We start from the raw sequence: 27,569 nt of genomic DNA on the forward strand, positions 1-27,569 counted from the left end.
GGCAGAGCAGAGCAGATTAAATTTCAACAAAGCAGAGCAGAGCAGATTTCAGGATAGCGGAGCAGAGCAGAGTAGAGCCGAGCAGATTTCAACGTTATTGTTAATACTATTATTAATGTTGTTGTTATTATTATTATTATTATTATTATTATTAAGTGCATATACCATTGATTTAGGTGAGTGAAAACATAAATAAATGTGTACCGTATTTAACATATGTTAATAGTATAAAAAAAACAACAGTTTACTTATATTCATTTCACAAAAAATTTAAAATAAAATAATTTAATGAGTAATAATGATTTTACTTATAATATGTCTTAATCATATATTTTTAACCCTCAAAATAATAATGATATACAAAGTACTTCTTGAAAACAACCTCTTTTTTTTAGTTCTTGAATTGTATGGAAAGATTTGAAAAATAATTCAACCTAGTGAACTAACAATCAATACCCACATAAAATGTTTCTATACATTGTTATTCTAATATCAAATGTTTATAAAAAGAAATTGTTATTAATTGTTATTATTATTATTTATTTTTTTGAAAGAATTGTTATAATTATTAGAAATTATTAATTAATAATAATATTAAATATTAATTCTTAATAGTTTGAATTATTATATATTATTATTAATAATCATTATTATGATTAATAAATATTAATAATTATTATAATTATTTTTAATATTAATAATTATTATATTATTTAAAATAATTAATTATTATCATCAATACAATATTAATTATTATTATTGAATATTAATTATTATTGTTATTATTAATTATTATTTGAAAATAGAGCAGAGCAGAGGATGACAGAGCAGAGCAGATTTGATCAGAGCAAAGCGGGGCTCAACAGAGCAGAGTAGAGCAAATCTAAAGAACGGGGCCATATTCATTGCTAATAATATTTCTTAATATTTGTTTTCATTTTCCATTAAGATAAAACACAAACATACAGAATAAGCCTAAGAATATTTCCCCCAATTTGACAAACTGGCAATTTATGTGAATCAAAAATTAAAATACAAGTAGGAATATGCAATTCACTCAATTTTTTTTTTAATAATTTTTTTTTTAAAAAAAAATTTCACAAGACATCATCCAACGGTCTAACCTACTAGCAAGGAAGGTAAGAATATAATAATCAACCAATTTAATAATGACAAATCAACTAAAAGTTAAAAAAAAAAAAAAGAAAGAAAAAAAAAAGAAAAAGAATAATACGTTAAAGTAAATAAAAATGGTAACAACAAATATATGTATATTTATAAAAGACTATAATTAAGGAAGAGGTGAACAAACTTTGTGACTAAGATGAAGAATTTGGAGTCACCAACCAATCAATCTAATTCGTATAGATCAACTAACCCACTTACAAGGAGACATGAGTGATAGTCGAGCACAATCCTACTCCACATTTTTTTTTTTTTTTTTTTATAGGATCGTTTGGGTTAGAATACATTGCATTATTGTTAAGTCAAAGTCATTTTTTAGTTATGTTTCGTGTTAAATTAGCATCTACTAAGTATTCTTTGATACATTATAATTTATTTGGAGGTAAAGTAGTGGATGACATAGTTGGATATATGATAAGCGAACCATGCTTACATCAAAACCTACAAGTATTGTAGAATTCGACTTTGTAAGCTCAAAGTGTGAAATTACCCCCAACCACAACTTGTACGGTACCAAGCTTGCTTGATTTTATGTCTCTGTGTGTGCTTAAATTATTGGAGTCACTGCATGAGGCTTAAAGGCAGTCTTATTAATTTACTCGAAATTGGAAGAATGATGAGGTGAAGAAAGAGATAGTCGAGGGACTTACTGCATAATCAAAGGACTTGTTACTTTGATGTACTTTAATTCCATGTAAGATAGAGAAAGTAGAGGACCCTAATACATAATAAGAGATCGGAATCATGTAATAAAGCTTAGACTAGTATAATAAATCAATTAGAAGTGTACCACTAAGCTCCCACTTGATTCAAATCAATGTACGACATGTGAAATAGGCTCATACACCCCCTTACAATTTTAATAATAAAACCTAGCAATTACAATAATGTTCTAATAAGAAGAGAGGAATTACAGAGAGAATGTGTATTTTGACAAAGCAAAGATAGGAGCCACTTTGAATTCACTAGAGCATATATATATATATATATATATATATATATGGAGTATAATAATACTATAGTAGCAGTAGTAGTAGTTTCATCCTAACCATAATATGATTGCTATGAACACACGACGACTGATAAATAATATAATTACCTAATTACTTATCAGCAAGCCTAGATTTATACGTACACGTTTAAAATGCTTGCCAAGAATATAATTACCCCAAAAAATTAAAAATATGCTACTGTAGCGTAGTAACAAAATGACACAACTACGAAGTATAAATCTACTGGTACGAGCGTCCACAACTCCGACAAACACAACAATCCAATCCGACGACTACAGTTGACTTCCTATACAACATTCGCTTCTTTTCCAAGTCGTTCCCTTAGGATCTTCACTCCCATGTACCTACACAATAGCAAGCACGAATTAGTTTATTAAGAAATTAAAAGACTAATAAATTAAAATTAGTTACCTTCCCAACATCATGACAGTGGCTTGAGGATTGGTTCCGGGGGATATTGTAAAGGTGGAGCCGTCAACAACTCGTAGCCTATCGACACCTAGAACCCGATAGTCGGGGTCCACAACCCTGCCAACGTGGCACCCTCCATGGTAATGCCAAATGGTGATGACAGTATCCTTGCAAAACTGCTCTAAGGAGTTTGTGTCATTGGTTTGCTTTGGGATTAGGTTAATATTGGCCTTAACACTCATGTTGAGCAACTTTTCTGTGCTTTCTACGTCAAACCCTGTGTTGCTAATGAAGTCTGAAGATTTCACTAAGCTTTCGATTATTCGAATGCCCTCCACACAACTCTGTAAGTCCCGGGGGTGGGTGAAGTAATTGAAGGTGACAGCCGGGTTGTTTTCGACGTTGGTGTCTATGAGCTTAAGCTGTCCCTTGGACTTGGGCACGGCTATCTTCTCTAGGATGAAACCGCCTTTGAATGCTTCGAAGGGTAAGTCTTTCTTCGTGTCTTTGTAGGCTTCAATTGCTTCTTTTGTCCTTTGCTTTGGAGGAATTGTAGAGAGTTGACCAATCTGTACGTTCATTCATAAATAAGTAACCCAGGCCAAAGCTTTATTGGTTTCGTATATAATCACTTGACTCAAAAGTGACCAATTGATGCTTTAGGTTAAGGTTAAATAATAATGCAAATTTAAACTTATTGAACAATAATTTAGCATGATAAACAATTTAGGCTAACCTCGGCAGAGGCAAGACCATGGTGGCACTGGATGCTATCGCTCCCCTGACCGAACCCGCTGCTAGCTTCAATGTACACTCCCTTCTTGGTGATCCCAACTGTTTGAATCAATGACTGCTTAACATGATTCTTCACCGGAATGAAAATTGTGTTCATTGGGTTATCTTGCATGCCTTCTCCTACAAACTTGTTGTGATGAACTAGTGGAATTTCCAATTTTTTGAGATCTTCTTTTGGGCCTATACCACTTAGAAGAAGTAATTGTGGACTTCCAATTGCCCCACTTGTCACAAATATTTCACTTCCTCTCCTTTTTGATATCAATGCTTCATGTTGTTTCCCATTTTCATCTTTGAAGATCACCCCTACCGCCTTTGGCCTTTTTCCTCTAGTGTCAAACGTGACTTTCTGGACGGTTGCATGGATGAGGACGTCGATGTTTTTGGGGTTGGCGGAAGCCAAGAGCTCAGCTGCGGTGTGGCGCCGGCCACTCTCCTCGAAAATCGTGCCACCAACCTTAGTTCCATATTTATGATCAAAGGTGAATCCATTGAAAGGTGAGACCCCAACATCTAAGAGGGCATCCCTAACTGCTTTTTGCCAAGGTGCAAGATTAGGCTTTTGCACAATTTGTTTCTCAACCCAAGGGTATGATTCATTCACTAGCTTCGGATCCCATCCTACCCTCTTTACATAACTGCACATTACGTAGTAATTATGGTCACTTTTAACATGCATATATATATTTTATCATCATGCACATTAATTAATACGAAGTTCATTTTACTGTAATGTATTGATCGATTGAATTGTTTTAGTCTATTATCATCAAAACATTTCTTAATTTTCACAACTTTAATTAAGTCATGAAGTATTCAATAAAAAAATTGCATAGTGTCCAAGTTTTGAATCTTACAAGCTATATCACTCACTTCAACTAAGAATAATACTAATAAGGTCTAATAATAATTAATAAGCTCTAGATTAGCTCATATTAGTAAAAATCAGAGAACTCTTGTACTCCTTACTCTATACTTTTTGTTCACTTCAAAGTATTGTCATTTAAGTTTACACAATTTCTAATACTTCGAAATACATGATGGAAGTATCAGCAACGATCAAATGTGTGCACAAAAATCTGTAGTGAGTACATATATTACATGCCAATATGCCATGCATCCTACTTCAACGTTTATAATTTCAATTCCTAACATAAAATCAATACTAATATAGTACAACATTATGATTAATGCATATAAGTAATCAGGGTGATGATCTTATCCAGTACGTTGTAGGAGGGAGAGGAGCCACATGCATTAGGAAAGAAATGTAGTTGTTGAGTTGAATGTTAGGTACGTATTAGTGGTCGGATGAATAACAACAAACAAAAAATACGACTGAAATAAATGCTCTTTACTTACTATTTTTACGATAAACCATCTTCTAACTTTATAAAGCACTCAATTACTAAGTAACAAAACCAGTATATATTCAATTCTTTGTAATATTCAAGTATAACATTTGGTAATTAAGGCGGTAAAGAAACCCTGAAGGATAAATAAGTTATTTTTGTACTTCATATCTCATTTTGAAAATCTATTATTGTTTGATTAGACGTTAATAAAACTCTAGATGACCACATGGGTGTGCCACAAACCAGTCAATCTAGCAAAGTTAACCAATGGGACTTTGATTAGCCAAATCGTACATTTTTCATAGTTCCCAAGTCATAGCTTAAAACAATTTATTCAACATCATCTATGCGTTGAAATCACTCAAAGTAGAGAACATAAATTTCTCCTCTATTCTAATGTAAAGTGGTAGATAAAAGTTGTAAATGATCTCATAAAGAGTGAAGGTGTACAAGCTCATTGAATTCTGGCCTCGTGATTCCTAAGCCCACCCAATTGCTGAGCAAGTGAGAATTTCATGAGTTGTCAATTAAGTAAAATAATGGGGACCTAAGCTAGCCTATATTATGGAGTATAAAATATGCATGAGTTGTAAATTACTATTTTTGGGTACCTGAGAATCTGAGATATGAATATACAAAGGTGTTTCTTTTGTTTCGTCCATTGATAGGTGGTGTTCAAGTAAAAATAATGCAGGTTCACTAAATTCATCCATCATGTATGCACGGTTAATAATTAAGGGTCGGTTTCCCTATTCAATTCCTTCCCTTTGGGTTAATGAATACGCATTATATTTATTTTCTTATACAGTACAGAGTTACGGAGTATATATTTATGAAAAACCAATCATTATACATGTCATATTAAATTACTTTATTTTCACTTTAATCCTTTTTTTTTCATAACCATTAGAGTTTAGAGCTGAGTTATGTCAGTGTATACATTTAAATTGCTTATTAGGATGACGGTTTGAAATAATGCATATTGTTATTGTTCGTAATAAATACTAGTTCTAATCAAATTATTAGTCCTCAAAAAAGTGTCACGATCATGAGGCGAGCCAGGGTTATTTGCTTACAACTTTTTGTGTCATTGATTAAGAAGTTCTTATAGGGTGATATGAAGACCAATTGAAGTGACAACTTTCATTATCACGAGGAAAATTAATGATACTTGCATGGTCTTTATCCTACATAAACAACATATAACAGTCATAATCAGCTGTTTAATCTTAATTGAAACCTGGTTTTAGTTTCTTGGTTGTAATAAATTATGTCACATTTTATAAAGTTTGACTGACCGATCAAGATCTCAAACAAAAATGCAGACGTATTGGTTGTTGACTGACCGATTTATTTACCCTTTTTCACCCAAATTTATTTACCCTTTCTTATGTTACTAGTAACTATTTGGGTGAATACATATAATGCGAGGTTGGTTGTACAAAGAAAAAAAAAAAAAAGGCAGATCAGATTATATATATTTGGCATGTGTTTTCTAAGGAAAATGATCCAGTGTTGTACAGATTATAGTGTTTTAGTACGATTTGATCACTATTTTTCTAGGCTTTAAAACTGTAATTATTGCAAAGTTAATATTCAACTTTTAAGTGGTTTGTTGGAAATAAAAGTAATATAATTAATTAGTGGCCATATTTTCTATCTGGCTGTAGCCGCCCTCTTAGTAGTTAGTAGTCTAACTTGTTAACCATAATAATAATACTAGTATATAAAAAATAAAAAAAATAAAAAAAATAAAAAAAAAAACATTAATTGAAATTCATTTGGACACGTAATTTATATTCACAATGGCATATAGCATGTCAAATTGTCAATAAGAAATGGACAACTCCTCTAGGACAAGATGAAACATGGAATCAGATGACATTTCCATGATAGTAATCACTAATCAAGACTAAACTATACATTAAGACGATTTAAAATGAGAAATACAATAAAGTTGAGTCGAAGATTTGCATACCTTGAGCTAGCCCTAGTGTAGAAACCAGCATTAATGCAAGTGCCACCACCTAAAATTCTAGCCCTGGTGTTATAAACACCATCGGTAGAAATAAAGCATTGAGAGGCCGAGGTTGGTGAGGTGTCAGCCAATGATATGTGGAAATTTTGCATATAACTGACATTAAAGTTGTTAAAGGGAACACCTCCTCTTTCTAAGACTAGTACATTATAATGTTGTGATAGGGTGGCTGCCAAGGGACACCCTGCCGTCCCACCCCCTACTATTATGTAGTCGTACCCTCCTCCGATCCTCGACTTTCCACCATCCGATGATGTTGTTGATGGTGATGAGAATGTGCTCGCCCGTCTAATAAACGGGTACTTGTACTCCGACTTTGTTCTTCTATTACCTGCAAATTTAATGTACTTTATGATAAAATATAAAATAAAAATATGGCATAGCATACTAGAATATTACTAATAAAATTATAATTTTCCTTAATGTAAGAGTAAGAGTAAGAGAGAGAGAGAGTTGACCTTGGGAAGAAGAAGTAGCAGAGGTTAAGCAGAGGAAGATTAAAGAAGTGAGGAAGATATGAGGAGAAGAAGGGAAGCCCATTATAATTATAATAGACTTAATAAAAAGAAAAAAAAAAAAAAAAAAAAAGGATATTCTGAATGAGGTTAGGACTGAGGATGAGAGAGAAAATACAAGTAGACTGCAGCTTACTGCAAACTTCTCTGCAACTGACTTGTGGCTTCCCCCCATTAGCCTCTTCTCAACTTATATACACCTTCAAACTTTACTTACACTTTGGACTTTCTGGCCCACTTATTAAACCCTTTATCCTCCTAACTCGGATTGAGATTATAGGTCAATAAGTGTTACTATTATGGAGTACTACTTGATAATTCTTACTCTGTAATATATACCAAGTACTACCTTCGTTAATTATTATGTATAATAAAGGGGTATTATTTGTGAGATATAAAATATTCTTTTGTTACACATAATAATTAATAGAGCTAATATATTTTTTTTAATCTTCTTATACACAAGCCTAAAGATTGTATTTGTCATTTTTAGGAAAAAGTTTAACTATTACCATCTCTTTTTTCCTGATTTCTATCCATTACTATTCACAAGATCAAATTTTTAAAATTTTGACCATATCTAATTTGCTTATATATAAGAAAAAAACATTACTAATTAAATTAGATCGATCATATCAGATTGGTATGTATTATTAAAAAAATTCAATGAATCAACTTTGTATAGTTTATACTAACGCAAAAACAAAATAAAGAAATTAATTTAACGGTGAAAACAGTTCATTGAAGATGGCGTAAAATTAAATGCAAGTGAATAACGCTTAGCAAAACGGAGGAAGTATGAGTTATCCTAGAATACTCGCAGTAGTAGTACCATGTAACTTAGTGTGTGTGAGAAGTTGATCTAAACTAGCTACTTTAATTTACTCTTACTCGTTGGATTGGTATTAAATGTAGAGAGGTATATAGGAATGTTAAATGGCCTGGTGTAATGAATGGTAGCGTTGGAGTAGGAGGAGAAATAGCTGGCCGCTAGATTTACTCATCGACTCCTGAACCTGAATGATAGATGTATGTGTAACATTTTGTTTGATTTCTCTCGAATCTTATTAATTGAGAATACGGGAACACCTATACAAGTACTTTAGGTGGAGATAGTAATTAAGAGAAATATTAAATACAATTAGGTCACACAAAGTGTCCGGAATGCAATGCACAAACTAATAATAAGAATTAGGATAATCAAGGTTGAATGAATATAATCTAAGTAATATTGAAGTGAGAGTGCAATGAACAGAGGAGGAATTGAACAAAGCATAGGTGAAAATGTGAAATCATGTGATGGTGACATGTAACATTGGATTGGAGCTGACAGAGTGATACCTTCCACATGACCATACTTTATTTTTACCCGTACATCGTGCTATCCATTTATTATACCTCTCTATTGGCTTTCACCAATTTGTAATTTTTTTTTTTTTTTGGTAATTTTTATTTGTATTTTGACTTTTTCAAGTTTTGGGCATATATAGAAATTTGATTTTTATTTAAGAAACACATATTTTTATACTCCCGTAATTACAACATACACTTTATCACGGTACATATTTTAAAAAAGTAGACTTTACATGATATAATACACTTAAAATGAGGTTAAAAGATTGTTAGGAGCATAATCAAGTTGACCATTGTTAAGATAATAATTGGGAAATATTGTATAATATCTTTGGGTTTCCTAGTTATGTTAATATTTTATCTTATTCCTATTTATGTTAGGGTTAGGAATATCTTTGTAACTATATATATTCTTCTTATGTGAATGAGAAAGTTAAGCCGTTCATATTATTTTGACATGGTATCGAGAGTATAGGTTGAAAGAAAAAAAAAATACAAAGAGTGAATTTTTTTTTCTGAACGATTAATTGAGTGATGGCAAAAGACGATGATGTACCTCCTCCCCCGCCCTCGGTTGATCTAGAGTATCATCTAGGATCAAGTGATCATCCTGGAATTGTGATTACACCAATAAAATTGAAGGGTGCTAATTATGATGAATGGGCAAAAGCTGTGCGAAGGGCATTAATCGCAAAGTGGAAATTCGGCTTCGTGGATGGTTCGATTGCAGAGCCGGTGGACACCATGAAGCAGAAACATTGGATTGCTGTAAACTCAATGTTAAATAAAAATAATAGTACAAATTTAACCATAAAAATCTTCCTTTTATAGTGTGTTGCAACTATTACGACATTTCCATTTTAGGAAAATATTACAACCGTAAAGAAATGGAAAAAAGTATCTTTTTAGGAATTTGTCCTTACTCTACTAAATCACATATAGGTTAGCAAACAAATTAAAGCCTTGTTTTTAGGTCATAATCTATATGATGGAGTAATTTGATTAGGATTTGTGATGGGACCAATCCACTAGTATTAGAACTAGGTTATTTATGATACACCAAATATATATATTGTCGTGGATGACAACTATAACTTAGCCTAATTGATTAAAATGTACAGAGTGATACTCAAAACCTGTAATCAATCCATGTACGTGGATCCAATAATATTGATTTGAGTATGCATCTGATCAATTTTATTAGGTCACAAATGGTTAAAGCCGCCATTATAAGACAAATAATGCTCTAAGTTAATGGAATAATAACCCGAACTATATATAGTAGCTTACAACTGATGGAGTAGAAGATAACAGTGACGGCATGCATGCATTGTCAAGACAATTCAATTCATAGGGCAGCATCCATATCATCGTGCATTCATAATTCATAGGGTATTGTTTGGTTGCCTAAATTTCTTATGGGAATTCAATTTTTCATTAATTTCATTTTGGAATTCTTGTTTGGTTGACACAAAAAAGTAGAGCCATATATAGCTCCATATTTCATTATTTTTCAACTCAATAGCAGGGTAATGAGAAGGTTGTTCATCATTTATGATTACGATTTTACTTAACTATGATCCAACATAAAACTCACCTCGTTTATGGCGATCGTTTGAAAAATGACTACCATATTATTTTAATGATATATAATATGCTCAGTTCATTTTTTCACGTTATAAAATGGCTACAATTAGTCTTATAATATTTATAATGTAAACATAAATTTTGAAAATTTTAATCCAACATAAAATAAATATTTTTTGTGAAGCTATAAAATAAGAATAAAAATTACATAAATAATTTAAAAATTTAATAAATAAATAAAAATGTTGATAATACTATTTAGTATCATTAATTAAGTAATGTAACTAATTACTTTCAAAAAAATATGTCAATTATGAACTATATAATCATTAAAACATTATGATAGTCATATTGCAAACAACTACTATAAAATTTTCACGTAAAAAAGACTTCCTACTATTTTTATGAGTTCTTCAACATTTACATGTAGAGAGTGAATCAGTGGATGACTTACTTGATTATTTTCTAACTTTTAGCTAGTTGACACTATTCATTAAATAGTGAAACCAAAAAAACAGAAATATTTTATGAACATGTCATTGCCATAGTTTAAAAGCTATTTCGTATTAAGTTAAAAGCCATTTTCAATAGCATAAAAATTGGCACACAAGCTTGGGTGAGAGTGGAGGGAGTGTTTGGTGCATATATTAACAATAGGTGTTTTATTGGCTAAAAGGTTAGTTACAATCTTTACGTTAGCATTTGCTCAACATTTAATTGACATTATTTCATGCGTCACACCTCAATAACTCTAGTAGACCCAAAAACATTTTAATTTTTTTTTTTTTTTAGGATAAGTAGACCCAAACACATCCTATTGCTGCTATTTTTATTTATTTATTTTATTTGGAAAAGGGTTGTTGGAGGGGACAGCAGAGCATAATTATATTGCATGTTCATTTCATTATTCTTAGATGATTTTTTTGGGGCCAAAAAATTTCCAAGTATAATTTTTTCTGTTGCTCAATATTATTTCTGGATGATATTGCCTCTAATAACCATACAATACTAAATTTAAATTCACCACATATTTTTCTTTAGCTTAGATCTCTTGTATATACTCCATATTTATTCGAATTGAGCCTATATGATGATCAAATAAAACTACATATTATGCATTATCGAATAGATTATACTTGTAGATCATACTGTTTGGGCATACACTTCGTATTATGCATCATCAAACGTCTTATATACTTTATATTATGCATTTAGACAAGTAAATTATGAAGTAATACATCTTATATACAGAGTACTTTGATTATACATTGTCAAACTTCCAACTATTTATTCTGAAATTCAAGCCATAAAAAGCTAATGGAGTAATGGCATAAGGAGTAAAGCAAAGGGTGAATTTAAGAAAAGTTACAGTTAAGAAGACAATAATGGTTGTTCTTGGAGCCAATAGCAAATAATTTTAATCAATATACATGGATCACAAGCAAAGATTAGAGAGAAGTAAATCGGAAAAATACAGACTAAATAAAGAAGAATTGAAACTGATGATTCTTTTTGGTCAAATTTTTAAAAATAAAATAAAAATAAACTATATCAACGGTTTTACATTAGTCAAAATATATATATACACACAGAGTACTCCGTATTATACAAAGAGGAGTAGTGTTGTTCTTAATTTTTTTTAAAAGATAAACTCGAAACCTCATGATGAAAATAGATTTTGACACATCTATTATTGATATTGACACACCTCTAATTAGGAGTATAAAATTTGTGTTCTCACAATGAGTGTGTCTAAATCACTTTTCTGGTGTACCAAAATCATATCCCCTTATGATATAGTACAATGTATTTTGGAAAAGAAAATCTGAAATGTTATTTATGCTCTCATACTCACATTATCAGTCACTTAGATTTGGAATTACTTCATATGTCCTATAAAGTTGCTACATCTGGATTTGGTATGATAAATAACATTCATTAATTATAATATCTACCATTATTTATTATTCAGACTTTGCATTTTAGTCCACAATTTTAATGTAATTTGGTATTTCTTTTTTTCTTTTATTTTTCATTATAGTTTTGACAAAAAATTTCATAGGTTGGAAGAGTATGTAATTGGTATAGCTACGGCATGATGCACAATGTAGTACACTCTCGATCACTATTGCTCTTCTTACTTTAACCTTTTTTGTCTAAATTTTGTTTATACCATACAGCTTGGATTCTAGAACACATGAATAAATAATTGCATCGATCACATGGATAAAGAAAGCTTTAAATTGATTAAAGTACATGTTCAACAACTATATAGAAGTATTATTAGTAAATGAGGGAATTATCTACTTAATCGTATAAGATGTGTTCCTTGAAAAAAGAAAAGAAAAAACTTAATAATTTAGTGTCTAATTTGTCTTTAAAAACTGATGCTATGAAAGAAAACAAAAATTGTAAGTTGAAAGTGAAAAACACAATCCAAAAAGTGAAGGATAATCAAGTGTACATGTGGACAATTGTCTGAATAAGGTATTGCGTATGCAATCATGTTAACATCATTGTTTATCAAGTTAGCTTTAGGGCCGGTTTTCATCTTCAGTTTAATTTCAGTTCAGTTCAATTAAGTTCATTTCAGCTTAGTTCAGTAAATCATAGCAGTCTTAATCTAATACAGAGTAATACTGTAGCAGTAATAATAGATCGAATATGGGACTTAAAGATCATTTCATTATATTAATTACGAGTAGTATCCAAATGCCAATTATTGTGTATTGGACATACACAAGGGTGTACCAATTCTAGGTTTGTTTACGTACACACTTGTGTCCTCAAATATAGGCATCACCGGGCTGAATGTCAATTCATTCGAAGCCTAGTTCAATCTATACCTAGCACGAGGGTATGGATACAATAATATGACACAATATATTAACGTACATATAGCTCCAAATAAACACGTGTGATTCAAAATAATACGAGTAACATTGATTGGATCACGAGACTAACAAAATTATTCTTTACGTTGTTTAAAACTTATGCAAGTATAGAGTATCAGTTCGTTTGAAGATATTACATGCACATATCTACCAAAGAAACCTGAATTACTGAACTAGCTAGCATGCTTAAAAAAAGCACTTCATCAAGGGGTTGTTAAATCTTTTATGTGTTAAAAACCTTATAAAATTAGGATATATTACTTAAAAATTGCACAAGTATTTAACTTTTTTTATGCGAGCAAGTATTTAATTTAAATTGCTTATAAATTAATCAATATATATACAGTATATTATTTGAACCTTTTGTTTTCCTTGCTTACAAAGTTTCTTTCTAATCTAAAATAAATGTAGGATCTCTATAAGATTATTAATTTTACACCTATATCTTATACCAACTAATTTAACCACATGGTCCACTAACTAATTCACAACAACCCATCAATAAATTGAAAGAAAAAAAAAATGTATGAAATATCAAAATAAGTATAATGTTGTTATTTATTTATAGAAAGAATGCAGCACATATCAAAGAAGTCACACTCAATCCAAAATGTATGCCAGAGTATTACAATTACAAGTATATTTTCACCTTTCTGAGAGGGCATTATTCTCTCCACTAAATTGTTACTCCATTAAACAGTTTAACAAATTTGGAAAATTAAATTAATATGACGTACGACCCACCAAAATTATTATTGCATTAAATGTGCATATATCTTTTTTTTTTTTTTTTTAAGTTGTAGTATTCCTAATATTCTTGTGGCTTGTCCTGCATGCACTAGAGGCCCAACCAAAAAAAAAAACTTAATGGCTCAACTAATCAAAGCATAAATCTGTTGTTATATTTCTATAGTAATTATGCATGCAACATCCAAAAGCCCAACTCTTAAGATGTTTTTTATAAACAAAAAATATTTGGAGCATTTTGTATTTCATTATAGAGGCGTTTTAAGGTTTTCTTAATAAACATAGAACTATAGGAGGCGATAAATTAAAATAATAACTTCTCGGAATGGACTAGATGTCTAGAATTTATAGTTTTCTCAAACACTGTTAGTTGTAGTGCTGCTCATTTAGTTTACATCTAGAAACAAATATATGTCATTACATACTAGTCTCTATTGATTTTTCTGTGTACTTAATTAATACTATGTCGTAAATTTTTAGTGCATACTATTGATTATAAAACCTTTTTGTATATTTATAAGTTATGCATGCATGCATGCATGCAACTTCCCAAAGCTAACCTAACTCCAAGACAGTTTTTGATATACATTCAATCTTCGTTTATATAGAGGCAGCGTTTTAAGGTTTTCTTGATAATATAGAGGTGCGTGTTTTAGGTTCTTGATAATATAAAGACGTTTTAAGATATTTACTTTTACATCTATTACAACTACACTATCTCTCAAAACAAAAATATATATGAATAGATAAGTACTAGTCTTATCTATTTTGTACTTGGTACTAACTGTAAAAAAATATAATGGAACACGTACTGAATGTGATACGAATAATATACTTTCATAATTATTACTCAAGTTTTGAACCCTAGGTTGATAGCCTCGTACGTGTCAATCTGTCACTTGACTGAAATCAAACAAATTTTCAGAGATGTGGTAGGATCAAAAAGAATAAATTTCAAGGAATTTGGAAGGTAAAACAAGTTAAATAAATAAAATAATGTATGCTGTTTTAAAGTGTGATATGCATAAATAATGGGGGGAGCTTGTACGGATTACAGCAGTAAATTAAATATGGTTGGTTAAGTAAGTTAATGATATGGAAGCTGTTTGGAGACAAGCAAGTGAGAATACAAAGAGTAGTTATATTTCCCACATATTAATGTGGTGTAGCACTTACCACATTACCTCTTTAATTTATCAATGTTCTGACATTTGGTTTTGTATCAACTTCAACTAGGTACATTGTATTCAATTTAGGACACTTGTGTCATGTGTAATTTTTTACTTCATCGATCCCTGGAGTATGATACGGGGTTATTCTATGGTTGAGTGGAAATCAACAATTTGGAGTAGTTTACCCGTTCACTTTTAATTCTACGTAATATTATAACAATTCATGTGATTAATACTAATACTAAGTACTCCAAGCTAAGTAAAATGATTGGTACTATTTAATTAGCCGCAATTTAGCTGGCATACAATCACCAGCTTGCAAAGTTGCACGTTTTAAAAAGAAGCAACTTCTTTTCAAATGATCAAAAAATAAATACTTGTAAAAAGAAGTGAATTGAGAGCACTTTAAAACAACAAATGGAAAATTGATTCTTAGTTTTCTCACACATGGAAAATTGCTTTTAATTGTTTGGTTTATATTAGGGTTGGAGTTAGTTGACATCATAGCATACGAGGCTAATATACCATTGATTGTGTTGTACGGAAATAGAGCTTAGTAAAATAGGATGCGGAATTGGGCCGCATTCATGGGTTCAAGTAGCCATATTGATACCACTTTGTAAATACTTGGGCCATATAATTTAATTAATCCGACAACAATATATAGGTTTATAAACACACGATGCGAAAATCATTTGATGGTCCTTTGGTTTGATTTTTGTAGGCAATAGTTTAATTTAATAATGAGATTGAATCATCATAGTAAATACAAATTTGAAGACCTAATAGTTGCCATATTCTTTTGTTTTTGGAAGTTGAAGACAGTTGAAGTTTTGTGTTTCCTCCTTAAACATATGGTTGAATTGAGGAAATACAGCACCAATCAGATAAATAAGGCGGGAATTATCTTGGCCACTACATTATACTATGAATAAACCTTTTCATTGAAGAAGTGTGTAAATTACAATGATATGAAGATGGTACACAGTACAGAATGTTCAAAGTGCAGCTTTGTTGAAGGAAGTTATTCATTTGATTGATACACATTTGTAGCTCTTTTATCAATGAATCAAATCGCTAATGGTGAATATAGTCGTAGTTAATAAAACATTAATGCAGAATACGAGTAACATTTAAAAATGAGTATTTGGCAACACATAAGAAGACATATAAAATTTAAATAGCCCCAATGTTCTTGAGACCAAGTACAACACCAACACCAATGATGTGGCCAACAGTGCCACAAGCAAGAGTGTCTGCAAGAGTAAAACCAGCAGGGTCACCAGTTTGTAATCCAGAGTCTCTTACTTCCAATTTCAAACCAGCTGTTGCTTTCCTATTGGCTGACGGAGCAAGCCCAAATCTTCCAGCAAACAGCATTAGTGTTGTAGAGGTGACCATAATCTGTCCACCAATCAATCACACAAACAAAATTAATCTTTACTACGAGTATTGTACAACAACTAAATAGATGATCAACTTACCAAGTTAGTGGATGAGCCGATGAAATCACCACATCGTGCACCCAATGCACCCTTCCCTTTGCCCCTCATTGGCAGAGTTGCCGACTGCAAAACATGTACAGCAATTATTAAAAATGCTACTTATTACTTAATAAATATGCAGTTTCAAGTAACAAGAGAATGAGAAGAAATCAAACCAGAGTCTTAACAGGGAAAGAAGCTTGCTGGGGTCTAAGCCCAGTGAAGTGTGGAAGAGAAGTCATTACAACTGATGCCATTCAAACTACTTCCAAATTATTAGATTAAATTTGTTTGTTCCAAAGATCTTAAAAATGGAGGGATGCTATTGCTTATGCTACTACTTTCAGCACAACCACATAACTTGTTTTGTGGCTAACTTTATGTTGGATCAACTATATTCATTTCTTGCCTACATGGCATTGTGCTATTGGTTGTCTCAACTTAGGATAAGATGCTCAACGGATAAATTATAATTATTTCCGGATTCATTGTCCACTTGTACATGTAAATGGTAGAAAAATAAAATAAAATAAAATAGGAAATCCAAATACAAACTTCATCTCAAATTTAGTAGATTGTTTACGTAATTCAAAGTAAAGGTTAATTGTCATAGATTAACTCGATTTCTTAATTATCATAAATGGGGCAATATTAGAGGAACCAAGAAAATATCATTTTCACCTCCAATTCATTTCCCCCCTCTGGATGGATGTCCATGGTAGCAAATCAAATTACTCTTAAAAATAATACAGAGTACTCCTTAAATTCAAGTACAAGTAATGAAATATTTGAGATGACTTAACAGTTAAGCTATCAGTGTATTAGTTTGACTCTGGGGAGTGGGGAGGCAATTTTCTAAGTTTTGGGTGAGAACTGAGAGAACAAAAGATTAAAATTAAAAAAATCAATAAGTACTAAGCAGAGCAGATTTCTTTAGATAACAAATCTAAATCCAATAGTAGTATATCCGTCCACTTATATAATTGCTCATATCATTCTCAAGATCTCAACTACTACGTATTAGGCAAGAAAGTTTCTTTTCAAGATACAATGGAACTTTTACAAAAAATCGACAAGCTGAGGCACAACCATCTTAGACATATGAACCAAAACCATACAGGATCATCATCTAACAGACCCATAACACGAGCAAAGAGGGGAGAACAAGAGAACAAGGGAAAATGAAAAAACTATATCAACGGGTTCTCCATAAGAGACCCAGGACCTGTGCACGTTGAGCATGTAGACAAAAATCGATGCCTTCAACCAATCATCATCTGTGTTTCATACAACTTGCTATAATGGTTGGCATATATGACCAAGTACAAATCTGCATCCCTCGATTAAGAAGCAGCACGTGCTTATAGGGGTAAATCAGAGTCTCGGAACATTTCCTTCATGCAATCAAACTAATCCATCTAATCTTCGTTAGAAGCACTCGAATACTCTGTTCCGTTTTCATTTGTTGTTACATGGGAAGAACCAGTCGATGAAACACCGTCAGAATTTACACCACCTCTGAAGCTGTTAGCTGCTAGGGGTGGATTTGTGTGAGCACCAGCAGTTGCTGGTCTGTTTCCTTGCTCCGCTAAGTTTTTGAGCATGTTCATAACAGTGGGTAAAACTCTAGTTGACAAGGAAAGGAATCCAGGAAGCTGAAAGGAAAAAAAAACACACACACACACAGAATCAGGCTAACATAGTGCACAGACAAATCACAAAACAATACACAGAAAACACAGCAAGTAGTGCTAAAATGCTACATTTTCTCTCCTTCAAATTACTTTCTAGACATGAGAACATGCTACATCTACATTTCTGCCTCCAACATCACTCTAATCTATTAAAGTTCTAACATCATGAAATATAGCAGTTGATTTTAAAATTATGAACTGTAATAGCCTGACTGATCAGAGATGCAATAACTGAGGTCCTATCAATTGTTTACAATAAGCAAAAGAAAAATACCAGTACACAACATTCACAAAAGAGACTTCAATCAATATAATTTTGACCAATAAAACTTACAACACCATGACGGAATTCATTTGATACATCCATTTGCACCCACAATGCTTTGCTTACTAGAAAGGCAACAAAGAGGACGAGAAGATAAAGTGGATTCCTGACACAAGATGAAACACTAACAGTGAGCAAAAAAAGAAAAAGAATGAATGGAGAAATTAATGAACATATGGAGAAAGCTGTACCTTAAAAGAGTCATGAACTCATTAAAACCTAAAATGAGCATGGCAGCGATTGCCCATGGAGGTGGCAACCAATTGTTGCTACGCCTGCTGGCCTCCTGAGAAATTACAGAGAGCAAAATATGTGAAAAAGACAAGCCCTGGTACATAGATGCTACTTTAGAAAATAATCAGCAGGTCAAAGTAACTGCTTTTGGTATTAGTAATACAAAATAACAGACAAGAACATGATTCAAGAGCTCAAGGAGATGAATTCATGCCTGAGCAGCAATGGCCTGACTAACAGTATATTCTGTCTCCATCTGGAATTGCCTCCACAATTGTTTGCATTGGACAGGAGTTATCAAAGTCTTCGACGATGGAACCTACACTCACATTATAGAGCTGTCATGGCGCTGGGGTGACAATTTCAAATGATGACTAGAATAATAGAGAGCAGATAACTTTTTCCCTATAATTTCAAACAGCACAAAAAAGGCAGTGACAAATTTCAGTAAAATAACTATTCTAAAACACAATTATAACAGTATAACACTAGACGTACTGATGAGTGCAGACTCAGTAAGCTTTCTTAAAACAAGTTGGGAGCTCCCCAGCATGGGCTTTTTTGCTGGACAGTAAACCATCTATGATACAAGCTCAAGTCCTCAACTATTTAGCTTGACATGCAAGAGAAATTGATTGGAATGGGGGATACACACCAACCATCTACAAGTTTAATTGTAAAAGGAGCTAGAAATCGACTAAAATCTTAAACCAATAGCACCTCAACAACCACTACCCAGTAGTAATCCTTCTAAAGCAAGGTCAAAGATATGTCCTCAGTATTCATTAAGCTCCCAATAAGCCAAGTGCACTACCTCCACGACTTTACCCAACTTCACTGACTTACTGTTACACAAACTCAATGGACCCTAATGCCACCTCTTAAAATGAGTCCGATACATCCAACCATTTCGCCAACACAATCTCCCTCCCCCGGGTTCTATAGCTTCTTTAATACAATCAATACCATATCTTTTGTATTCCAAATCGTTTCAGATATGAATCTCTCTCCAACTGAGGTTGCATGTGTGAGATTCACCTCAACTTAGTCAAATCCACCACCACCAAAGAACCAAACAATCCTTGAAGAAAAGCTAGTCAATTAAAGTCCGAGATTAGTAATAAAGAATTACTCCATCCATTCCCATCTGATTGACACATTGAAATGGGCACGGAGTTTAAGAAAAGTTTGAGCGAGGTAGTTTTATTGAATTGTTTATTGTAAAGTGAAGTTAGTGGAATGTTTGAGTGGAGAATGAGGATTATTTTAATATAAACCTTAAAAGTGATGGGCCATTGTGTAAGATAGAAAAACAATTAAATATTAGAGGGTCTTTGCCATTTAGTAATGTGTAAATTAGTTAGTAGCGGAATGAGTAAGTTGCAAGAAGCATATGGTTCTAAGCAACATAGCAGGTCACAAATTTGAGCTCCTAAATAATTTACCATCTATGCTAATGCCTCTAATGAAACTTTGAAAGTGAAAACAATATATTAATCTATCAGCATTTAAAAGTAAAAGAAGCACACCTTCTCCCAGCTGCTTGATGCTAGCGGATCAGACACTGTCAGACTCCTATCAGTAGAATTACTTTTATCCACTAAAGCAAGAACTAATGTTTTGTCAATATCATCAGATTCGTCATCCAACCGAATTGCAGCCAGAACAGAGAGCAGTTTAAGGGACTGCAAAAGCATTGTACATTACCAATGTAGAACAGTATAACATTATATATTATAATGAGGAGACCAAATACATATAGCAACAAAATTTCACCAAAATATCATACCGCAGAACGAGCAAGTTTTGTAATAGCCTTAATATCCTCTTTCCCAGTCCAAACCCGCGGCATTGAGTCGGAGTCATGGCTAAACAACATCGTGAATCTAAACAAGAGGGAAAGGGGAAAATCATAATCAGCGCTCTCAAAAGAAACTGAAATGAATTCTAATTTACCAAATTGCACATTCATAATATTCAGCCCTTACCTATCCTTCATGCGGATCAATATCTTTCCTGCTTCTTCCTTGGCTTTTCCCTCAACCACACCTCTTGCATAATCCTCTAATCTTGCTAACATTTTGTCTCTGGTTACCTCATCCAAGTCAAAACCAGAAAGATCATTAGCTAGGCCAGAAACTGCTGACTGAGTCTCACGTCGAAGAAGTTTTTTAATTGATGGCCAGGTCTCATCATTTGCACCATCCAAAAGTGCCTCAACAGGCCCTGCAAGAGCCTCGTTTAATTTTGCCTGCATTGGGCACGGTAAATAAAATGTTAAAAATCAATTTTAACAATGTATTTAGAAAAATAATACAAATCTTGAAAGAATTAGTTATTCCACAATAAATTTAACCAAGGACATTCAAGAACTATATGGCTATATCATTGTGAAAGTTACTGTAGGTTCAGTCGACACAATAAATTTGAAAAGAAGGAAAGAATTAGAAGGGCTTAGAATGATATAATTAGAAGGATATGAAAGCTTGATGAAAGGTTTTACCCAATGCCTATGGCATAATCCACTATCTTCTTTTGCAAGGTCAGCAGCTCTAAGACTGGCCAAGTCTACAAGCATTTCACCCAACTTCAGGCTCCGGCAAAACCAATTTAGATGTTGCTCAATTGACATAAGGAGATAGAGAGCATTGGTAGCTCTTGAGTTCCCCTTGAAAAGGTTTTATAGATTTATTCTTAAAAAAGGGAATTTGGAAAGAGATAATAACTGTATATGTCAGGTATCATAGCATGGATTAGGGAGCTAAAGAACGTCAGTAGCTCTCTACCTTTTTTAAATCTAAATATCTTTACAGTAGCTCATAAGAATTCACAAAACGAGGAAAAAAGAGGTGTTACAGGCTTAAAGCTACATACAGGCCCAATTTAACACATTTCTCCAAAAAAAAAAAAGCACATCACAAAGACATTATAGATAACTGGAAGTAATACCTCATAACTGGAAGTAAGTTCAGCTAATTTGGCAGCACGAACAGTAGCAACATATTCATCCAAATCACGGACAAGCTTGGACCTCATTTTAGAAGTATCCCAGCTTGCTTGTTCAATCACAGCATCTGCACAAAGAAAAGGTAAATATCCAAGTTCACTTCATACAGATTTTTATGATAGAATCAGTTTACAATAACAAATCACTTTAAAAGGAAATAAGCAACATGTCTCCCAATTGGCTTATTCAATCATAGCAAATGTGCAAAACTAAAATAGTAGTAAAATTATAAGATTATTACTTCATTAACAATTTCATGGTAGGATCAAATTTGACAAAATTCACTTCATATAATAGCCATTTCTCAGTTCAAAGAGAGATGGGTTAAAAAAAAAATTGATTTACTGAGATATTAGCTTTAGTCTCCCTTACAAAACAAATAATCCTATCAAAAAGTTACCCTCAGGCCACACAACCTCATCAATGCCTTACTGATGTAAGCACAGCAAATTCACCTTACCACCTCATGCAGGGGAAAAAAAATGAATGCTGGTAAGTTCATAGTAAATAAAAAGGTTTTACCTGCACATCTTTCATCAAATAGATTCATAAATGTCTGTTTGCATCTGAGTGAAGCAGCAGAAAACCCTTCCCCGCTACTCAAAGCATTGTCAAATGCTTCCTTAAACTTCTCTACTGTTCCAGACCGTATATGTCCCAAAATGGAATGGAAAGCCGGTTGAACAAGCTAATACAAATTAGCAGAAAAGAGAGATACAGTAAGCATCAATAAAATAAATGTACAAGAAAAAACCGTTATTAGCTGCTAGCCTGATTGAAATTATATTGAAATCTACAGTTTCAAAATATACAAGATATAAAAGAATGTCACAGCTAGCTAGCCTAGTTTCACTCCCTTACATAACATATATTACTAGCAGAAGTACAATATATTAGTAAGTTTAGAAGAGGATAGATGACTTTACTTGCAGTAATTTATCTTCTAAATGCCTCCTCTTGGAAGTTCTAACACCCTCATCAAAATATATAACCTCTGAATCATACCTGAATAGAGGAAAGAAAGTACATGTAACTAAATATAACCACAAAAACCAGAGAGGGTAAAAAAAAAATAGCAAGATACAAAGAAATACAACAGAAATCCAAAAGCCATTCCTTGACGAAATATTCCCAGTGAGAAAGAAAAACAGAAATACTGAACATACAAGAAAATACCCTTTAAAGGGAGGCAATATGATGACAACAGAATTTGGAAAAATTATACTCACTCAGATAAACAGTCCCCAATAATTGCACTTAGGTTCTTTCCAAATCCAGCAACAGGGCCAGATTGCGAGGCCTCCTCCAGCTGAAGCCAATCCTGCAAATATAGCAGCAGATAGACCAGCAGAAGTAAGAAGTGCATTAAGATAAGAGAGATCATCAACAAAAGATCACACATAGATGCGGAGATCAAAATAAAAGTATACCTGATTTTGGGTAAAGTTGCTATACTTTTCATTGGCAATTTCTTCACATCGAACTGTAGCCACCATGACCTGAAAAAGACTTGAGCCATGAGCACTAATCACGTCTTACAACATATGCCTTGACACCTAAATAGAATGAGTTAAATCAATTACTTTGTGTGCAGGAAGGTCAAGGTCCCTGTTTTCCTTAATAACTTGCCATATCTGTTGAGCACTGAAAGAAAAACCAGAAGCAGGCACAACTCCCCGACGATCTCCAGCAAGCCCGCCAGGAGCTATAGATTGGTAGAATCTCTGCCTCAAATTAGCAACCTTCATCCATTTACAGAAAGTCAGACAGAGCATAATATTATCCATACATCAGTCGATTAACCAAACTACATTGCAGTTCCAGATTTAGTTTTAGCTTCTAGAAACAAAACTTCAGATCAACTTGGTAGGATTCCCTAGAAATCTATACATTGGAAATATGAGAAATACAAACTTTTCTCTCTGGTAGATTTTACATCCCTCCCACTTCAAACAAAAAATATAAGAAAGAGGGAAAAGCAGATGTGAAAATCTAACATTAGCCAAGAAGTTTTGTCAGGAAAGGGCAATGATCGTCACAGTTGCATTATAAGCAGGCATTAGTAAGACAGAAGGGGAGAGGGAGGGAGGGAATGTCAGTGACATACCTGCTCTTTAAAAAGCTCTTCTTTCTCTTCATAACTGGAAAGGGCGACAACTTCAACCTGGCAAAGTTGACAGCAAATGTGACAACACACTCTCGTTAGTCAAATCTTCTAGAGGATCTAGAGTTAAATTGACGTTCCACAACATGAAGCTGAAAGATTAGCTTACATTAAAAAATTCGCTCAGGGGTGTATCTTTATGTGCTTGTGGCTTAGGAACCGAATCCCATATCTAGCAGAAGAAATATGGTCAGAAAACATTAATGTCACAGTTGGTCATGGAATATGGAATGAAAAAGCACAAAGTAATCACCTTTTGAATATCTTCTCGCAGAACTGGTTCAAGATTTTCAAGGGGCGTCTGGTACAAACAGAAAATAGAGATACTGGTCAAGTTCTAGAAATTGCCAACATTCCCTATTCATGAGGATTGAGTTAATTCCAGAAAGAAATAGAAGATAAACTCACCCTTGTCTTATCACGTATCACAAACATCAGAGTTGTTTTACGAGGACTAAACAATCGCATCATCACCTATAAGGAAGCGCGGCCATAAATAAAATTAATGCTAACGCAATCTATACATCAATCAATGTACAAGGAGCCTCGCTGCAGGTCTGATAAAGCATGCTTTCAGATAGCAAAAACAAATAGAACTAAATTAGAGAAACAATGTTGTACTTGGAAAACTGTCTTCAATAGCGGTTTATTTGCTGCCTGCTCACGCCCTATGTCATGGCACCACCTACATCAATTACAGAGTTACTGAGCAAATTCACATATAAGATTAAATATTTTTTTTTAAAAAAAAAAAAAAAGAAGAAAAAAAGAAAATAAAAAAAGTCCAACAAATCAGGAAAGCAGAACAAGTAGTTTATGCACTTACATGTTTATAAGCACTATATCGGAAACAGCAAGGGCAAAGAGAGCACTTTGTTTTTCAAAAGCAGTATCGTCCTAGTCATGTCAGTAGAAGAGTTCAGTAAGGGTTTAGATTTTTTTTTATATAAAACATATCAATGAAAGTGGACGAAAAAAAATCCAAAGCTGAAGATAAATAACGGGAAATTATAATCACCTCTCCTCTCTCTCTACCATCTGTACCCTCCAGATCCATAACTAGAGTACAGGGCTCAATCCCAACACATTTTGCTAACCAAATACCTTTGGTTGTCTGAGACCTAGAGAATATAGAATTCCATCAATATGACTATTTTATCTTTGGTAACAAACACAATTTGGATCAGAACATATCCAATTACCTTCCTCTAAATGCATCCATCTCCCTGAAGTTGGTTCCAAATAAATGATTCAATAGTGTACTTTTCCCTGTTGTAGGAAAAAAAAAAATGTGATCACTAAATAAGATGCAGCCACATCAGCCATATAACACCACTGTGCAAGTAAGAAGGGGGTATAGAATTTCTTTAAATAAATTAAGCGCAGCTAAAGAAGACATGTTCGTAAAAAAAAAAAGTTCAGCTAATAGACAGCATAGCCAAGAGACAATAGTTTTAAGATATACATACATCTTAAGATGCATAAATTGGTAAATTATTTGCACTTAGTTTGTTCAAGCAATACTCCATACATTGTAAAGTTATAAAACAGCATTCATTAAGTTATAAGCTAAATAAATTTTTTCAACAAATTTTTTTTTTTTTTTAAAAAAAAAAAGGTAAGACATACCACTGCTTTGTGGACCCATGATGGAGACTATGGCATATGAAAGTCCACATTCTGCCAGCCTTACTCCTTTCAAAAAACTCTCGAGCCCAGCTACATTGAACATACCATCTCCATCGATCAGCTGGGTAGAACAACATCTATCATCATTATCTGAGAAAAATAGACATAACTTTAGTAAGGGATTTCTTCATTCATGATTCTAAAACCTTGAAAAGAATGTTAAACATAAATGGGATTTCTTGATGATCTGCTTCGGAATTTCAGTTTAAAGAAGATAATATATTTTTGCTTCTTTCCCCCAGCCTTAGTCGTCATTAGAAGCAATCGCGATAAGATATAAATTTCAACCAATGTCCATCGATTAATAAACCATTTTAACACTTTCTGAGACCCAAATACAGCATTAAAGCTGCAATCTCATCTACAAAAGCACACTAACAGATACATTTCATATTGCTACTACTCTCCAGACATTCTGCCCTCCGATCATTAAGTTTTGATAAAAACAACCAAATTTCAGAAGCAGCAAAAGTCTCAATGAATCAATACACACCGAAACACTTTCTATGACCCGTCGTCGAAAGAGCTAGAATCTTGCCAATGAAAGCACACTAGCAGGAAAACCCATTAAAATGACGATCACGAAGTTCAACCCCCCCCCCCCCCCCCCCTAAAAAAAAATTAAAAAAAAAATAATTCACCTTCCAACAGTAAAAAAAATTGGAAATTCAAAGAACCCAGTTCATAAAATTAAAATCTTTCACTTCCCACAACATTTGAGCCAAACACTAGTCATTTCATGATCCCAATTACTCAAATTAAGGCAATAAACAGCAGACTTTCTAAAAATTAAAGCCTAAATTAATTATCACAAACACCTGAAAATCACATATAAAGCAATTGCATGAGAAACGGCGCGATTAACCCCGCATTTAAAAGTATACCCAAAAAAAAACCGACATTAAATAAATCTAGAAACGAAACATAACCGAAGCAACATCATCAAATGTTAATAAAAAAAATAAAAATAAAAATAAAAATAAAACAGGGAAACAAAATTAATAAATTGAATTGAATTAGATCAAACAGAAACGTAAAAATTTTATCAGATAAATTGACGAGTTAATAGAAAAATACCCATTTAGTCAAATCTGATCCGATTGCGCACGAGGTTGAAGAAGAAGGATCGAAGAAGAAGCGGGAAGAGAGAGAAAATTAAAAGGGGGAAGATGACGATCTCGTCTGTGTGTATAGGGGTGTGAAGAATGAAGAAGGAGATTTGTATTGCAGAGATTATTTTTTTTTTATTAAATGCGTCCGTCGTTGTTGTATTGGTATTCTCTCCCAGAAATTAAATATGGTGTTTCTTTAAAAAAAAAAACAAAAACTTATATTTGTGAAAACTTTAATCAAGATTTTAATAATTTACGTATCATTGTTTTTGCTTTTTTTACTATAAACAGTAAAATCTTATATTTCCAATTTTAGTGATGTAAATATGGAACAAATCCTATTGCCTTGTAAGGGCCTATTCACTATTCATATTTATTGAACTGAAATGATTGGAGCTGATGTGAACTGAACCGATTGAAACTGAACTGAACTGAGGTGAAATGAATATTTTATGAGAGAGGGAAATTAGGAGCTAAAATGAACTGAATTGATTTGAGCTGAACTGAAATTAAGCCGAAGTGAACAGGCCCTAAGTTCATATGGTGGGATACATTTTTTTTTTTTTTACTTATTATAAAAATGTTTGGAGTGAAATTTATATTAGTATTTTTTTTTTTAGAGATATGAATGAATCAAAGTCGACCTAGCGAAGTATTTGTGAATTTTAGGATAAAATTAAAGAACATCAAATATCTTAGCCATGTATGGGGATATAATTCAATCATATGACCTCTATATACAGTTGGTCTTATTGCTTACATTGAAATGAGATGCTTACAACTTTTATGTAGTTT

The 27,569-nt window shown here is 32.8% G+C and overlaps 3 protein-coding genes across 3 annotated transcripts; all 3 read right to left on the minus strand.

Annotated features, from left to right (window-relative positions):
• Positions 1–1,983: 1,983 nt before the first annotated feature.
• LOC145571445 (protein HOTHEAD-like) lies at positions 1,984–7,507 on the minus strand. The gene is made up of 5 exons (XM_081630479.1): positions 7,256–7,507; positions 6,738–7,128; positions 3,346–4,042; positions 2,610–3,178; positions 1,984–2,542 (listed from the first exon to the last, which is right to left on the minus strand). Exons 1-5 carry the CDS (start codon positions 7,485–7,487, stop codon positions 2,485–2,487), a joined length of 1,947 nt encoding a protein of 648 aa, XP_081486605.1. The 5' UTR covers positions 7,488–7,507; the 3' UTR covers positions 1,984–2,484.
• An 8,657-nt stretch (positions 7,508–16,164) lies between these two features.
• LOC145569926 (photosystem I reaction center subunit psaK, chloroplastic-like) lies at positions 16,165–16,899 on the minus strand. The gene is made up of 3 exons (XM_081628891.1): positions 16,726–16,899; positions 16,550–16,633; positions 16,165–16,469 (listed from the first exon to the last, which is right to left on the minus strand). The coding sequence occupies exons 1-3, from the start codon at positions 16,804–16,806 to the stop codon at positions 16,242–16,244; spliced, it is 393 nt and encodes a 130-aa protein (XP_081485017.1). The 5' UTR covers positions 16,807–16,899; the 3' UTR covers positions 16,165–16,241.
• Positions 16,900–17,541: 642 nt separating this feature from the next.
• LOC145569927 (protein ROOT HAIR DEFECTIVE 3-like) lies at positions 17,542–26,914 on the minus strand. The gene is made up of 23 exons (XM_081628892.1): positions 26,740–26,914; positions 25,603–25,752; positions 25,176–25,242; positions 24,992–25,094; positions 24,800–24,870; positions 24,595–24,658; positions 24,382–24,447; positions 24,227–24,274; positions 24,083–24,145; positions 23,917–23,973; positions 23,393–23,551; positions 23,240–23,308; positions 23,039–23,130; positions 22,736–22,814; positions 22,332–22,497; positions 21,752–21,876; positions 20,791–21,053; positions 20,592–20,688; positions 20,332–20,487; positions 19,017–19,121; positions 18,760–18,854; positions 18,578–18,674; positions 17,542–18,204 (listed from the first exon to the last, which is right to left on the minus strand). Exons 1-23 carry the CDS (start codon positions 26,741–26,743, stop codon positions 17,968–17,970), a joined length of 2,433 nt encoding a protein of 810 aa, XP_081485018.1. The 5' UTR covers positions 26,744–26,914; the 3' UTR covers positions 17,542–17,967.
• Positions 26,915–27,569: the final 655 nt, after the last annotated feature.

This window comes from Chenopodium album, chromosome 12 (assembly GCF_948465745.1).
Source record: "Chenopodium album chromosome 12, dcCheAlbu1.1, whole genome shotgun sequence".
In the NCBI taxonomy this organism is placed as follows: Eukaryota; Viridiplantae; Streptophyta; class Magnoliopsida; order Caryophyllales; family Amaranthaceae; genus Chenopodium; species Chenopodium album.